This window comes from Vicugna pacos, chromosome 3, assembly GCF_048564905.1.
Source record: "Vicugna pacos chromosome 3, VicPac4, whole genome shotgun sequence".
NCBI classification, from domain to species: Eukaryota; Metazoa; Chordata; class Mammalia; order Artiodactyla; family Camelidae; genus Vicugna; species Vicugna pacos.
Window position 1 is genome coordinate 64,448,541 of NC_132989.1, and position 14,875 is coordinate 64,463,415.

Consider the following 14,875-nt stretch of genomic DNA (forward strand, 5'->3'; position numbering starts at 1 on the left):
TTTACATTGTGTTTAAGATTATGGGCTCCTATTTACTTAAGGAAATTATTTGGTCATATTTTTGTTTCATATTTCTACTACTAGTCAAATGGAGTCTGATTATTCTTTGAAATATTATTTGCAAGAGAAAAACCCCTGAATCCACCCAAATACCATTTAATAAAGACTTCATTAAATAAATTATGGTACATCCATAAAGTAAAATATTATTAAATATTGTCCATATTCACTGATTATATTGACATAGAAAAATATATAATGTATTGATGAAAACAAGGTATAGAACAGCATGTATCATATAATCCTCTTTTGTTTATAATATAAATGTTTATTATACATTGTGTATGTATTCTGATGTTACAGTATTTTTACTTCAAAATTCAGTTTGCGTTGAGTTTTTAGTTGGTAATTTAGATAATTTGATAAATATGATATAATCAATGTACTTCTATTTTTTAATGCAAGCCTTAACCCATTGTAACAATGGATTTTTTGCCAACCCCTTAATCACACAACCTCTTCTGACATTAACATTATATGTGCAATGATTCTGTAGTTTCCTTAAGTGGTTGCTGTCACTGAGATTTGTGCCAACATTGCTGATCTAGCCATTAGCTTTTCATGTTTTGTTCTTTCAGTTTTAACAGATTTACTCTCTAGATTAGCTCCTTTGTCCAGACTTATGGAAATGGATTGAGGTTGAAGTGAGTAGTTGGCCACACATAAATAAAGCAGAAATCCATAGAGTACGAGCCTGATGGTATTAGCTTCCTTCTGTCAGTTGCTGTGAAGCAGAGTTACACAGGTGCTGCACCATCTTAACTTCACATATGATGAGCAGGTAACCTTAGCTGCATGGCTTCCCTGTCACACTGAACAGCATTCTTCATGCTAGAACTATTCCCCCCTCTCCTGTAGTAAAGTTTCAAAAAGATTATGAATTAATTTTATTGGAAATTGAGCAATCATTCACATGAACTTCTAATCTTTTTCCTTCAAGTTTCTTCTATTTGTCCACGAATTTCCTTAGGATACTTTAGCTTTAATTTCCAATCTTCTGTTTTACATGGCTCACAATAATGTAAAAACAACCATGAAATTTACCTCAGGACTTCATTTTCTCTTCTCTAAAACTGGGAAGCTTTCCAAAAATACTGATTCAGTTAATAATGTTAATTATGTGCACTCTACAAAGTTAAAACATAACTACTGCCCTTGAAAGAAGCACCACGAATAATGTCGAGCTTGGGAACAAGATTGAAAATATTATTGCCATTTTCTTTACAATTGGCTTTAGGTTATAGTTTAAAAGCTAGTGGGGCATGCAAGTGGATAACTACATAAATCTGGAAACTAAAATAAATATTAAAGAACTGAGGGTGGTGAGACTTGAACTCAGTCTACAAAGGTGGTGAGACTTGAATTCAGTCTACAAAGATGGGATGAATTTGGATAGGGAGGGAGGGGGCGTATTCAATAAACGAAATATATTTGAGGATGACTGAGTGGATAATGAGATATTGAATTATGGGCCTTTATAATGTCAGACCCGCTAACTTAAAGATCTTTAATGCTTCCTTTAAATAGCAAAATCTGTCCTAATTATGTCCCCGAAGTCTCTTTAGTACTAGCTGGGATATGAATGTAGGCTACTTGAGTCATACTACTTCCCAGCTACCCAATACTGTGCTTTAGTTTTGTGAATTTTATATATATATATATATATTTTTGCTCAGTAGAGAAAAATGAAACCAAACTTCCATTCATTCTTTATTATCCTCCCCATTTGTACCTATTTCTAAAATGAGAAAATCACAAATGCATTGCCAATTGCTGTTAGCATGACTCACTGTATAAGTAGCTTATAAAACTCATGTGAGATGTATTACTACTGAACTATAGAAAGTGCATTCTAGTGCAAAACTTAGAAATTGTGGTTCTGTTTTAATGAATCTATTTAGTTAATAAACTACAGTTTGATGCTTCTGAATTAATTTAAAATCACAGATTTGTTTTTTCATGAGATGATCAAATGGTTATTGGAGCAACCATTGTCTTTTCTACTATTAATCCTTTTCTCTCTGCTGCAAGAAAGAAAATCGGATTGATAGGACTTTGTATAGTTATGTAAGTTATTACATATATAATGATATATAGAGATTGATGTAACTAAAACATAGATGACGGTGTAAGGCTTTCTCTTTGGTAAGTCTAGTAATGTAGCTAATGAAGCAGCTAAATTTTACTGAGTAATACAGAAGACGGTATTAAATATTTATACATATTTTCTTTCTTTATTTTGACAAATATTTATTGGCCCTGCAGTGTTATAGGTACCATTCTAAAAACTGTAGTTAGAATGATGAGCAAAAAAGGCACATCCCTGTCCTCACGAAACTCCTAGTCTAATGGGAGAGAGTAGTGAACACACAAAGAGATACAAACTTACATGCTAACTACCTGTGTACATAATTGTATTTTATGTATTACATATTATTAACTGTACTCAGATGCTATCTTCCAAACCTAGCACAAGTATTAAACTGCACACAAAAGACTGATAAAATAGAGGACTTTGTGAGTCTCTGAACATTTTCTATGCAAATACATCGCCTGCGGCTCCTCCCTGTGACCCAGATACTCTGCGGCTGTGACAGTGTAGAATTGACCGGATAATATCCTGCCTGAAGAGCCAGGAGAGACTAATATTTTTCTTTGTATTTTCGCAAAGAAGGAGTTGGTAACAGCAACTTTTAAGTCCTGAGGCATGTCCTCATTGGGCCATTGGCAAAGAACAAACAATTCAACAGACAGACAATAAAGACTATATAAACCAATGCCTCTCTCTAAATATTTCTCTGAAAACGTCCAGAGGCAACTGCACATCCTACTCAAATGACTGAGTTCACAAATTTGAAATGATAATTTACTCTTCTTTGCCATAGTGATCACATACACACACACATTTATAGCATTTAACATCTGGGTAGGCATGAATAATAATGTGTAAATATCATCATTGTTATTTTTGCATCACTTCAGTTGAATAAAAACATACTAAAATGTGAGAATAAGAATACATATTTCTTGTTGCTTTGCTCATGGAAGTAATGAATTACATGTATAACTGTATACTTGCAAAGCATAGTTGATGCATAATTAACTAAATTTATAATACAGCAACCAAAATGATGCACAAGTCAATATGAACTGCATAACATCTTTATGTAAAGTAGATTATAATATGCTAAGAAATGTATTTTATATATTTCATAATGAGCTTTTCCTATTTGATAGTGAGTCACACTGGGTATAGAATTATTTTAAATGGATAAATTTTCCAAGTTATGAAAGTTTACTTAAGACATCTAAGTATCTAAGTATCTAAGGATAAGGCAAACCAAAGCAGGAGATACAAGAATAGTTGAACCCACATAAAAAGATTAGACCCTGTCCAATGAAGAAGTATGTGTGTTTTAATAGTGTATGTATATCAAGGTGATACACAGCTCAGTGGGTAATTATTTGTACCTGACAGTAGATCCTGTTACCAGCCCAATTCATGAACATGTATAATGCCAGACTGTCCTGAAAAAACTGCCCAACTTAAGAATCAGAGGGATAGGTTTATTGTATCAAAACATGGTGGGAAACTGTGGAAAAATTAAAATTAAAACTTGCTGAAAGCCCAGCTTCCTTCTGAAAGCACAGCTCCAGATGTGCCTGCCTCAGAGGTAATTAATGTTTTATGCATTCTGATATATTTTAAATGGAAACAATGAAACTGGTTATGGTTGCAGCAGAATGCCATTAGTCGCAAGTAAGAGAAAGCTCAACTAAAACTAGATAAACAATAAAGTGGAAGTATTTTTCCTCAGAACTGGAAGTCTAGAGTGAGGTCAAGATATGATTCCATGCCCAATAATATTATCAATAATCTAATTTCTTTTTGTTTATCTACTCAGTCTTTGAGGCTTGGCTTTTTCCTGAAACGTGCTCCAATCATGGTGGCAAGATATCTGCCAACTTACTTCTGGGGCCACAGACTTCCTTGTCCATATCTAAAGGAGTGAGAGAGAAGGTTATTAGCAGATGCTTTCTCCGAAGAAAGTGTCCTTCCAAGAGCCTGTCCTCACGCAAACACATGCAAGCCTCTCCTTACACGTTATTGTCCCCAGATGGGTCATATACCTCCCTAGACCAGTAACTATGGCCAGGAAAAGGAAAAAGACTCACTTGGTTCTAAGATACAGACTTTCTTTCTAAATCCCAGGCAGGGGTCATCTTCCCCCAAGACATTGACGTAGATGCCCACATAAACCTGAAGACGTTACAAGAAAAAGAACATTGAAGCCTGATGAAACACAGTGCATATTACCACAGTGTTCATTTACTGCTGCAGTTCCAGCAACTGGACCCATGGCTCTGCAACAAACTTTCTATGGGTAGAGTCATAATTCTCAACATTTAGTCTTCATAGCAGTCACCTGCTGAGCTTTCCAAAAATGCAGAGACCTGGGCTAACACCCAAAATTCAAATTCTTTAGATCTGTGGCATTTTAACAGACGCCCAGGCAATTCAGTGATGTGCAATGAGAGGACCACACTGAATTAAATTCTGTATATCAGATAGGTCTTTCTACTGTGTGTTTTCCTATCATCAGCATAATTTCAGTAAATTCTTCTGCATTGTCACCAGCCAGAACAATACAGAGTTATTTGTCAGTTTATTTTTATTTTCTTGGTATGTATGGTTTTAATTTCCAGGATTAGAGGAACTTGCATGTGACACAGACTTATGTGTGTGTGTATATACACAAGTGTGTGTGTGTGTATACACACATATACATACACACATATATGTACACATATACATACACATATATGTTTTTTTTAATTTACTAACTCTATGAGTTCCAAGAAGCAAACAGGAAGAGTAAGGAATCATTTGGATAATATGACGTTACTTCTGTGATACTTAATTTCACTCTAATGTCACTAAATGGGCCACTAATGTCCACTGTTAGATTTATTTGTACTCTGGGGGCTCTTGCTACCACCTGTTAATAGTTCACGATGCTTTGTCTGTTAATACAGTTAGCCTTCACAGCATCTTGGTCACTGATCACTGAAACAGCAAATTAATACCAATCCTAACCCTGTATGTGTCTTTGTGAGTGTGTATATATCTTAATAATATGTATGTTGATTAATAGCATAAATCTAGTTACATCTACATATTATGAGGAACCACCACTATGGAGATGTTGCACAGAAACAGAATTCTATGCAGACTTGTGTACCTGCTGATTCTAATACTGTTAATTTGTTACAAGCATGCTTTCAGGTATTATAGCCTGAAGCATAGGTAAATGCACTACTTGCCCCAGGGGTTGTGGTTTTAAGATTACCTAATTGCTATGAGTCCTGTAAATCTGGAATTGTCTTTACTTCTGTGATTGCTAGTTCTTTCCTAAAATTTCTTTCTTACCTAGATAATGGAGGAATAAAATCTTAGCATGTCTTATCTTTCTTTCTTAGGCATTTTTGGCTTAGGATGTTTTCTTTAACCACCTAGTCAGGTTCTCACCTAGCTGTGTCTATTCTGGATTATAGGGACTTGACGTTGTTTCCCAGGGAGCATTTCATTTCTTAAATGGATTTCTCTTGTAGCCCTTACATCCAGTTTTTGATTTTGTTTTTGTTTGTTAAGCTAAGTCCAACGAACATAATTAGAGATCTAGCCAGTCTGTGTTCCTTGACCCTTTCTCCCTTTTCCCGTTCTTTCTAAGTGGATACTGAATCAGCACTTAGTGAGGCAGTGAGGCAGCGTGGAAAGAGTGGTCTTAAAGTCACGCGAGCTCAAATTCAAATTGACCTTAGACAAATTGCTCAGTCACTCTGCGTCTCTGTATATTCATCTATCAGATAAGAGTAATTTCATCTTATAGGTTGCTTTATTAATTGAGTTCACATACACAAAGGGACCAGTTAAAAGTGGTCCCTTTCCTTTTGAATCTCCAGACTTTTACTAATAATGACCCATCTCAGTCAGCACTTCTACAGGTCCCAGTGGTATTTTCCTAAAAGGGAATTCCTGGAAGCCAGCGACAGTTTTCCTTGTATGTGTTGTGATAATATTTTGGACATGATAAAGCAGTAAACAGCTTTTTAAATATTTATGTTCTCCACACCATGCATGCCAAGTGTGTTTCCTCACTCTCTCTTTTTTTTTTTTTTTTTTGGTGCCAAAGAGACAAGCCAAACAGTGTGAGACGAAAATACTGTCAGGACACAAAGTAAGCTTGTTTAATGTGTACTCTGTGCAGATGTAACCTTAACGGAAAATAGTGGAGACCGCTCCCTAGTTGCACAGTGATACCTTGATGAATGAATCACTTGGGGACAAAGCTCCTTTATAAGCAATTCAGCTGAGTAAATTTTTATTTTAAAACTTCGTGAATCAAATGAAGGAGTACTGGCCAGAGTCATATAATTCAAAAGTAATTTTCTGGTTAAGCTGTGTTTGTGCACAGAGCAGAAATGTCTTCTCACAGAGTCAGTCTGTTGGTAGGAAGGTGAAAAGGTGGATTGAGGGAGAAATTGTGAGGCTCCTTCCCTCTTGCAACCACCACGCTACCTCCCGGACTTAAGCACAGCACCTTATTACCCTTGAAGTGTTGCTGCTCTCATATATTTCTCCCCTTTAAAGCAGGAACCAAAATAACTAACATTTTGAGTTACGGTTCATCTCACATTATACTGATACTACTTAGTAGTGTCTCAGTCCTGGCCACAAGTGAGCCACTGAAAGAGAGTCTGACTTAACTGGTTTGGTGGGGTGGGGCAGAGTTTGGCATTCTTATAGAGATTCAGGGTTATGAACCGCTGTTTTAGCTTAAAGTTGTATTTCCATAATGTGGCCTTTGTTTGTATAATATCCTTGTTTATCCATGTATGGTCTGTAAAATATTTGTGTCAAAATCAGTTGGGATCAACCTTTAGAATGCAGGTTCCTATGGCTTCACCACAGAACCACTGCTACAGAATCCTGAAGTGTGTGGTACACATGAGTTGAGTGCATTTGTGTGTGTGTGATGGAGAGAGAAAGACAGAATCTTTGTGTCTAACCAACACGCAAAGTGATTCTGAGTCTTAGTAATTGCTATCTTTGTATAATTTCTCCCTCACGGAACAAAACTTTTGACTAAAACAACAATACCCCTTCATTCCTCTTTGCTAGCAGAAAATTCCCACAAAGTGGTGATGAGTGGGGTGTTTACATGTGATATACAATTTATATTTCAAACAATTATTATTTCTAATAATTATAATTTACAGTCAAACTGAAAAAATCAATCTTGTTTGTAAAAGAATGGGAAATTCAAATTCAGACAACTGTATGCTCTTTTCTATTTCTTATTTTCTATTTCTTATTTTAATGTATAAGATTATTTAAGTGTTAGATTGATGTAAATATCCATTAACCTGTAATTATCTAATGACAAATTTCTAATGTATACTCAAAGTTACAAGTCAGGGACTTGTAGTCATTATGTAGAAATGTGAAATTTATTTATGTTCAATCTCAATTTCTCTCTCTCTCTCTCTCTTCCTCTCCCTCTCCCTCTCACCCCTTTCCCATCCTCTCCTTTTCCCCACTTTATCTCTTTTCTTCTCATCATAGCATCCGATGAAGAAGCGCCAACTACAGCAGGTAAAGTTCCTATGCTGTAAAGATCATTCCTATTTAATGTAATCCCCTTAATAATAGAGACCGCTTAAAATGTGCTTTTTTTTCAGGTCTCAACCAGAAAACTGGCAGATTTTTATTTTTCTTTCTTGGACCCATTATGCTGTCCTAGACTAAATGATGTTGGTTATGAGTTTTAAATAAAAAGAGAAGATAAGTGAAAATGAATTATCACAGAGGAAAACATAGCACAAAACATCACATACACATTAAGGAATAAGGAAAATTAGAAAATTAAAACACTGAGCAAAATGCCAAAAATAATAAAATGGGGAGAGAAAACTAAAATGTTAAAATGCAGGAAATAATAAAATGAGGAGAATGAAAAAGAGAAAAATGATACAACGTACTTTTAGAAATCTGACTTTTCATGATGGAATACTGAATTATCAAATATATGCCTGACATTGAGCATGATACTCAGTTAAGTTTAAGGATAAAAATCATGTTGTTGCCGCAAATACTCACTTTCTTTAAAAAAAAATAATTTTTACAGTTATAACCTAACAATGCTGAGACCAATGCAAATGGTAGAGACCACATGGTATTTTCAACATGGCTCCAGGACAGTGGGTGGGTCAAAGAGAAATGCTAGGATCCTAAAGAACAGACACATTTGTGAGAATATAGGAGACACTACCACCAGTCTGCTTAGTAAGTGATAAAAGGCCCAGGCTAGCAGACCAGCAGCATCCAGAAAGGGGGATGAAGCCCTGGGATGGAGAGGGGTTAGGGGCTGGTCGGAATAGAAAGACAAGACTTCAGAACCAGACTCTTTCTTAGGCAAAGTAATTGAGGAAAGGAGTTAGGCTTGAGAGAGAGGAGCAGGAAATGGTTACTGGAACTAATGGGGCTTGATTTTACAGGAAATGGGGAATGTAACCCTGTTACTGAAACTCAGGTACAAGGCAGGGTCTTTTCAATTCATAGACCTAATTTATTTCAACTGGTGGGAGACTTCTTGATTCCTGCTGTTCTCTGAAACTGGGGAGTGATTTTCACTTGGAAAAGTAAGTTCAAAAGATCAAACATTCAATGGAAGGAAATGAAATAGACATCTTACAAATACCTTTGGTCAACTCCAAGGATGCCATATTGCACTACACTCATTTTAACTGCCTTGAAATGGAATCACAGAATAGGATAAGTTCTCAATTAATGTTTCTTTTTCATAATATCATTAGATAGTTTATAAACTGATTTGGATAAGAACTCCCTATAATTTTCTCCTACCCTAGTCCTATTTTGTAGCCTATTTTTAGAAGCAACCTCATCATGTGACTTTCTAGCAGACTTATCAGTTGTTCTGAGTTTCATCTGCCTAGTTCTGACTTCTTTCTGCCCTGACTTGAGGCTCTAGTGTTTACAGAGTTTCTCCAGGAGTCTGTTTCTCAGTCATGATTGAGTTTTCTCTTCATGTGAGTACCAATCCTTGTGAGTACCCATGCTTTTCTAGCTCAGTCTCATTTCTCTGATATTCTTACATCCCATTCCTTGCTATGTTGCCTGACAAGGAATTTTGGTGGCTTTGCAAAAGAATTATTATTTTTGCATGATGGAGATCAATTTTAACTTAATGTAAACTGTGCTTACAGTATAACTATTTCTTGGTGTAATTTTGTTATTTTAAAACTATTTTAATAATTTCCCTGCTTATTAAGAACATCTTTGGATAAATGCAACTTATGAACATTTTTTCCTCCAAATATTTATTTGACTCTAGAGTGATCTGAACATCATAGAGTTTAAACTGTGTTTTAAATATAGTTTTGTTTTCAGATAAGAGCAGATGTTTTTGTTGTTGATTTCAGCACAGATGATTAGAAAAGAACAATGTATTCTTAAGGAATATTTTAACTAATTTCACATACAGATGATATTAACATTAAGAAAATTTGCATTTAGTAAAGCAGACATTCCTTTTATATAAAACTGCCAATGGGAGCCAAATTTTTCTTTTAATTTGATCAAAGTGTATAAGAAAGAGTATTATTGTGTAGTTGTGTTAAAACTTTTGACAAGATATATTTGTAAGGCTTAGTTTTGTAAGGAATATGAATAATTGTAGAAAGTGGATTGTGATTTTTTTAGTCCTTTTTGGTACTTCTTACCTCCAGTTATTTCAACAATTATTTTTCTTAGTTAAGCATTTATTCTGTTTATGTGTCTTTTCAGTGATATTTATCAAAATATATTTTTTATTTAAAACTATTATCCATAATATATTTACTATATTATTAATATTCTCTGTTTTCACTCTCATTTCCTCCCATCAACAAAATTTATCTAGAGTGATCTTTTCCGAGCTCAGACTGCTTTATCTTTTGTGGTCCTTCTTTAATTTATCTTCCTTTCCTCTTATTTCTCCATTCTGTTTAAATTATCAACAAAATGGAGTCTTCTGTTGGCCACAAAAATTGTACCTGAATTAAACTTTCATGTCTCCTCACCCAATATCTTTATCAAATTCAATTTCTTCCTTCAGATTCACAGCATAATTGGACAGTAACTTCTTCTAATACTTACTTTAGTTTCTTTAAATTATTCAGATACTTCTAACAGGAGATCTGCTACCCTTCCAAGTTCAATAGGAGAAGAAGTAATAAAGTAAATGGGGGTGTTTCTTGGTGCCATATAGTCACACACACCTGATCACTAGTTGTTAATGTATGAATTATGAATTAAAAATTATTTTAAAAAATAAATATATGCATGCTTTATCTAAACATGTAGGTGCCTAGTAGATACTACTACTGAGTGATACTATGTATTAAATGTTTGCAGTATGGACATTATATTAAAAATCTAAGTTATTTTACCTGTGAGGTACACAGAATTGGATTAATTATAATTCAATAATTAATAAATTACCATTGTTCAGAGTATTTTTTAAAGAAAATAGTAGGTTTCTGTCTAGACTAACATATACTGTAAAAAATTAGGAAAAGGCAATATAACTCAGTAAATTAATGCAATATTAGATAGTGTTTTACTTGTATTATGATACTACAAAATGATATGGGCTTTTCTCTTTACAATAGAGCATATTTGATTTGCCCTATATTTACAATTATTATGACTGCCATTATTAAAACAGACAAGTGATGATTCTGTTCCCATATAATTCCTTTTACAATATTCTTGTGCTTCACTCTGTCTTTATTTTTTTCAAATATGCCTGATTTCTTTTATTTGAACCTTTCCCTGCAGAAAGCAAGGACTTACTGACTGCTTTTTTGTGTGGATTTGTAGAAGGGATGCATGATATATCACATCTGCATTTCTCCTCATGGAGCTATATCCCTGTATAGAACTTGAAGCATCCACTTGATAATTATTTTCATCTCCAAATGTTCTGATGGGATGTATTAGCCTACAGCAACATGTTTGTAGCATCTGAGTTAGTAGGGCAGTTTCGCCTAACACCTATTTTTGTAACTACCGGAAGCATCATTTTATTTATCTTAGTTGAATCTTATGTTCAGGTACTTAAACATCTTATCATTGAGTACAAAAACACATCCACTAACTATACAAGAAATTCCTTCAAACTAAGTTATGTCCCAAGATCTAATTATAAACTAATGAGATTCACATTTTTAAAGCAACCACAACAGATACTGTACCTCCATATGAGTCATGTTTAGAGGTGATATATGTAATCCAATTATGTTGCTGTTGCTCAGATAATTTTTGGTAACTCTGTTTTCCAATTTCCTTCAAAAATTGCAATATCAATTAGTCCCTTTCATACACTAAAAACTGTGCTGCTATATTCATCAGACTTTGGTCTAATAAGTAGGCCTTCAAAAACAAAGACTTCCAGATATTAAGATGTGTATAATATACGTGTGTATCGGTGGGTGTGAAATACAGATCAGTTCATAATTTTAATAACACTCTTCAGTGAAGTTAAGTCACTGGCTGCTTCTCCCATTTTGTACTAATCCAATTTTCATTTATTTTTTATTTAAATATCATAGTAAGGACGGGCTTGATAAACTGATTACACCAATGCCTTTGCTCATTCCTTTAAAAAAATTAAGACATTTACATAAGAAAATTGACTGCTAAAAATGAACTAATCGATACAAAATTCTATTTATTAACTAGAATCTGCATCATATCAGGCTTATTCTCATATAAATTTCTTCCTTCCTCTTAATTTATTTTGTTTTATTAGCTATTATTTTACCTCTCTAGAAATACCATTTATTCACCAAATTAATGAAATCATTATAAGAATTAAAATAGGGACAGAAATGGAATATATTATTGAATGGGATCAATCAGTCAGAAAATGAGACAGTGGCAATCCTATAGCTGTGCAGTAAATCAATGCCTAAATTTAATCAAACCACAACTCACTGGTTTTTGTTCATACTACCTCAAAAACAAAGCTTGAATTTTTCCTTACTCTCTTGCCTAAGGGGAGATTTTTAATTGCTTTAATAGTCATTTGTCATTTTTTAATATCACAGAAAGAAACTGAGTTTGAATTTATATGAACGTAGTTATTAATACTGAGTCAGGTCATATAATAAAAAAATTATGATTAGGAAAAAATTGAATTTTCAAATGAATATAAAAGGAACAATCTTTTTAGCAATCAGCTATGTTAAAACACTAAACTACAAAAGCCATATGGTTCTTCACATGTTTATAAAGTTAAAATTTCATAATATACTTAAATGTAAAACTGCATTTGGGACTTATTAACATCTGTTCCCAACTGGTATGATGACAGAGGTTACTGCCTGGATAAGTAGTTTATCTAGACATCTTGTGACCTCTGTGATGCCCATCAGAGGTGAGACAGCAGTGATTCGGCACACCTGAGCTTCATCGTTTTTACTAGTTCCTTCTCAATCTCTAAATATGTTTTATCTTTTAAATGATTGATTTGGCCACTGAGGAAGAACATCTAAGAACTCATCACATATAAGGGAACATTGGCTGGGAGTAATAAAGATACAAAGCTATAGTTTTATATATAAATATGTATTTATAGTTTTATAAACAGACTATATACAAATAAGCTATATATATATGTGTAGCAAACGCAGGACACAGTGATTAGATATTTTCCCCTAACTTTCAAAATATTGTTTTAGTCTTACAAAAATATTACTTCTGTTTATAATGAGCTTTGTGATTTTTCTTAATTATGCTACATATTTCTTTAAGATCTCTTTCCTGTTTTCTTGTAGAGTTTAATTCTGCATGGCTGACTATGCTCAATTATTCTACAACTCATGCATTTTGAAAAGGAATGATATCCAATCGTGGTATTCTCTAATGAACAAGAGTTGCTTTTACATTTTGATCTTAGCGCTTTATTTCCTTGGGGGTCTGAAGTAAAGCTTCACATCCTTGTTTTTGTTCGCCTACATTTGTTACAGACTTTCTCCTTTTTTATACAGACATGCTGCCTATTTTCCCTCTAATGCCTAGAGCAACTTGACTAATTATTTTATCAAGTATATTCTTGTTCATAAATATATGCTAAGCAAGCTTAAATATTAAAACCTAATATATAAAGACTAAAAAGTTTATTACTACAAGCTCTAAAAAATAGAAAGAACTCATTTATAGATTCTCAGTGGAACAGGGAAGAAATCATTGCTTCTAAAGATTTAGCTTTGGTCAATTCACTAAGACATTAGTGAAAAGACCTAATAGTGCTTGCTTACTTCTTTTTTGATATAACAAAACTTCCTTACTGAAATGTATTTGGTAATGATGTTGAATTGTGAGAAAATAATTGTTATTTAAATTTATTTTATATGTAGATAGGATTTTCATATTTCATATTGTTATACTTCTATTTTACTCAGATAAAGTTTAAAATAGTAATAAAGATATGTAGATGGAAAAGGAAAGTGTTATCAGCCAGTGTTCTCCAGAGAAGCAGAATCAAAAGGATATATATAGAGAGAGACATATAAAATATGTAAAATAATGAGATTTGTATTACAGAATTGGTTCGTGGGATTGTGAGGCTGGCCAAGTCTGAAATCTGCAGGGTAGGCCAGGCCAGTTGAAAACTCGAATTTCTGTTTTACAGTCTTCAGGCAAAGTTTTGTCTTCTCAGGGAACCCTCAGTTTTTGCTTTTAAGGCCTTCAACTGATTGAATGAAGCCCACCCACATTATGGAGAGAAGTCTGCTTTATTTAAAGTCAACTGACTGTAGGTGTCAATTACATCAACCAAATGCCTTCACAACAGTATCTAGATTAGTATTTGACCAAGTAACTGGGTGCCATAGTCTAGCCAGGTTGACACAGGAAATTTAACCATCACAGAAAGTGACTAAAAATTATATAAATGCAAAATATTTTCCTTTTCACCAAATTTATTTCAGGAAAACAGATCAAGTGTCATTTCCAGTGTTTGAAGCCAATGCACATTGCCCTACTGTCTGTGTATGCTTAGACTTCAAGCCTTATTTAATTTCTATTCCTCCTTGCATTGGTTGGATTCATTGTTAAGGCCATCTCCGATTGTCTGGGTCAGTTTTTTTATTGTCCCAAGTTTCACCTCAAAGTTGATTATAAATAGAACACTGAGAAGTATTAATTTAATATTCCAGGGATTTTTTTTTTTAAGCTCAGGGAAGGCATTAAACTTTCCAGTTCATGATGGGTGGGATAAAACCCCTTGGACCTGAAGCCCTGAATCTATGCCTTAAGGTTTTTCTGTCTTCAGATAATTAGCCATATGGTTCCATTTACAGGTTTTCTTTTCATCATCTGTAAAATGGATTAGTGACAGTGCCCACCTTAAAGATTTGCTGTAGGAATCAGACATGATGATGCATTAAAGTGTTTACCACATGATGGCCATTCTGTACTAAGTGTAGGGAACCTAAGCACAATGTTGTTTTCACTTTCATTATCATCGTTATTTGCCGTGTTATTGTTATTTTTATTATGATTATTTGTCAATCAATGTGCTGAGTATTTTATGTATAGTATTTTATTTAATTTTCATGATAAAGCTATACAACTAATTTTATATATATATATATATATATATATATTCCTAAATAAAGAGGAGAACACTGAATTTTAAAGCATGAAGAAATATACCTAAGGTTACATAATAAGCAAGTGACAAAA

At 33.8% G+C, this 14,875-nt stretch overlaps 1 protein-coding gene across 2 annotated transcripts in view; it reads left to right on the plus strand.

Moving 5' to 3' along the window:
* The window catches only part of EDIL3 (EGF like repeats and discoidin domains 3), a 392,981-nt gene that overhangs the window by 137,951 nt on the left and 240,155 nt on the right, over positions 1-14,875 (plus strand). Inside the window, exon 3 of one of the 2 annotated variants that reach the window (XM_006197636.4) lies at positions 7,688-7,717. The exons of the other annotated variant lie outside the window; for it this stretch is intronic. Within the exon in view, the coding sequence (XP_006197698.1) occupies positions 7,688-7,717 (30 nt within the window). The remainder of the gene's footprint in view (positions 1-7,687; positions 7,718-14,875) is intronic. 2 annotated transcript variants of the gene reach the window in all.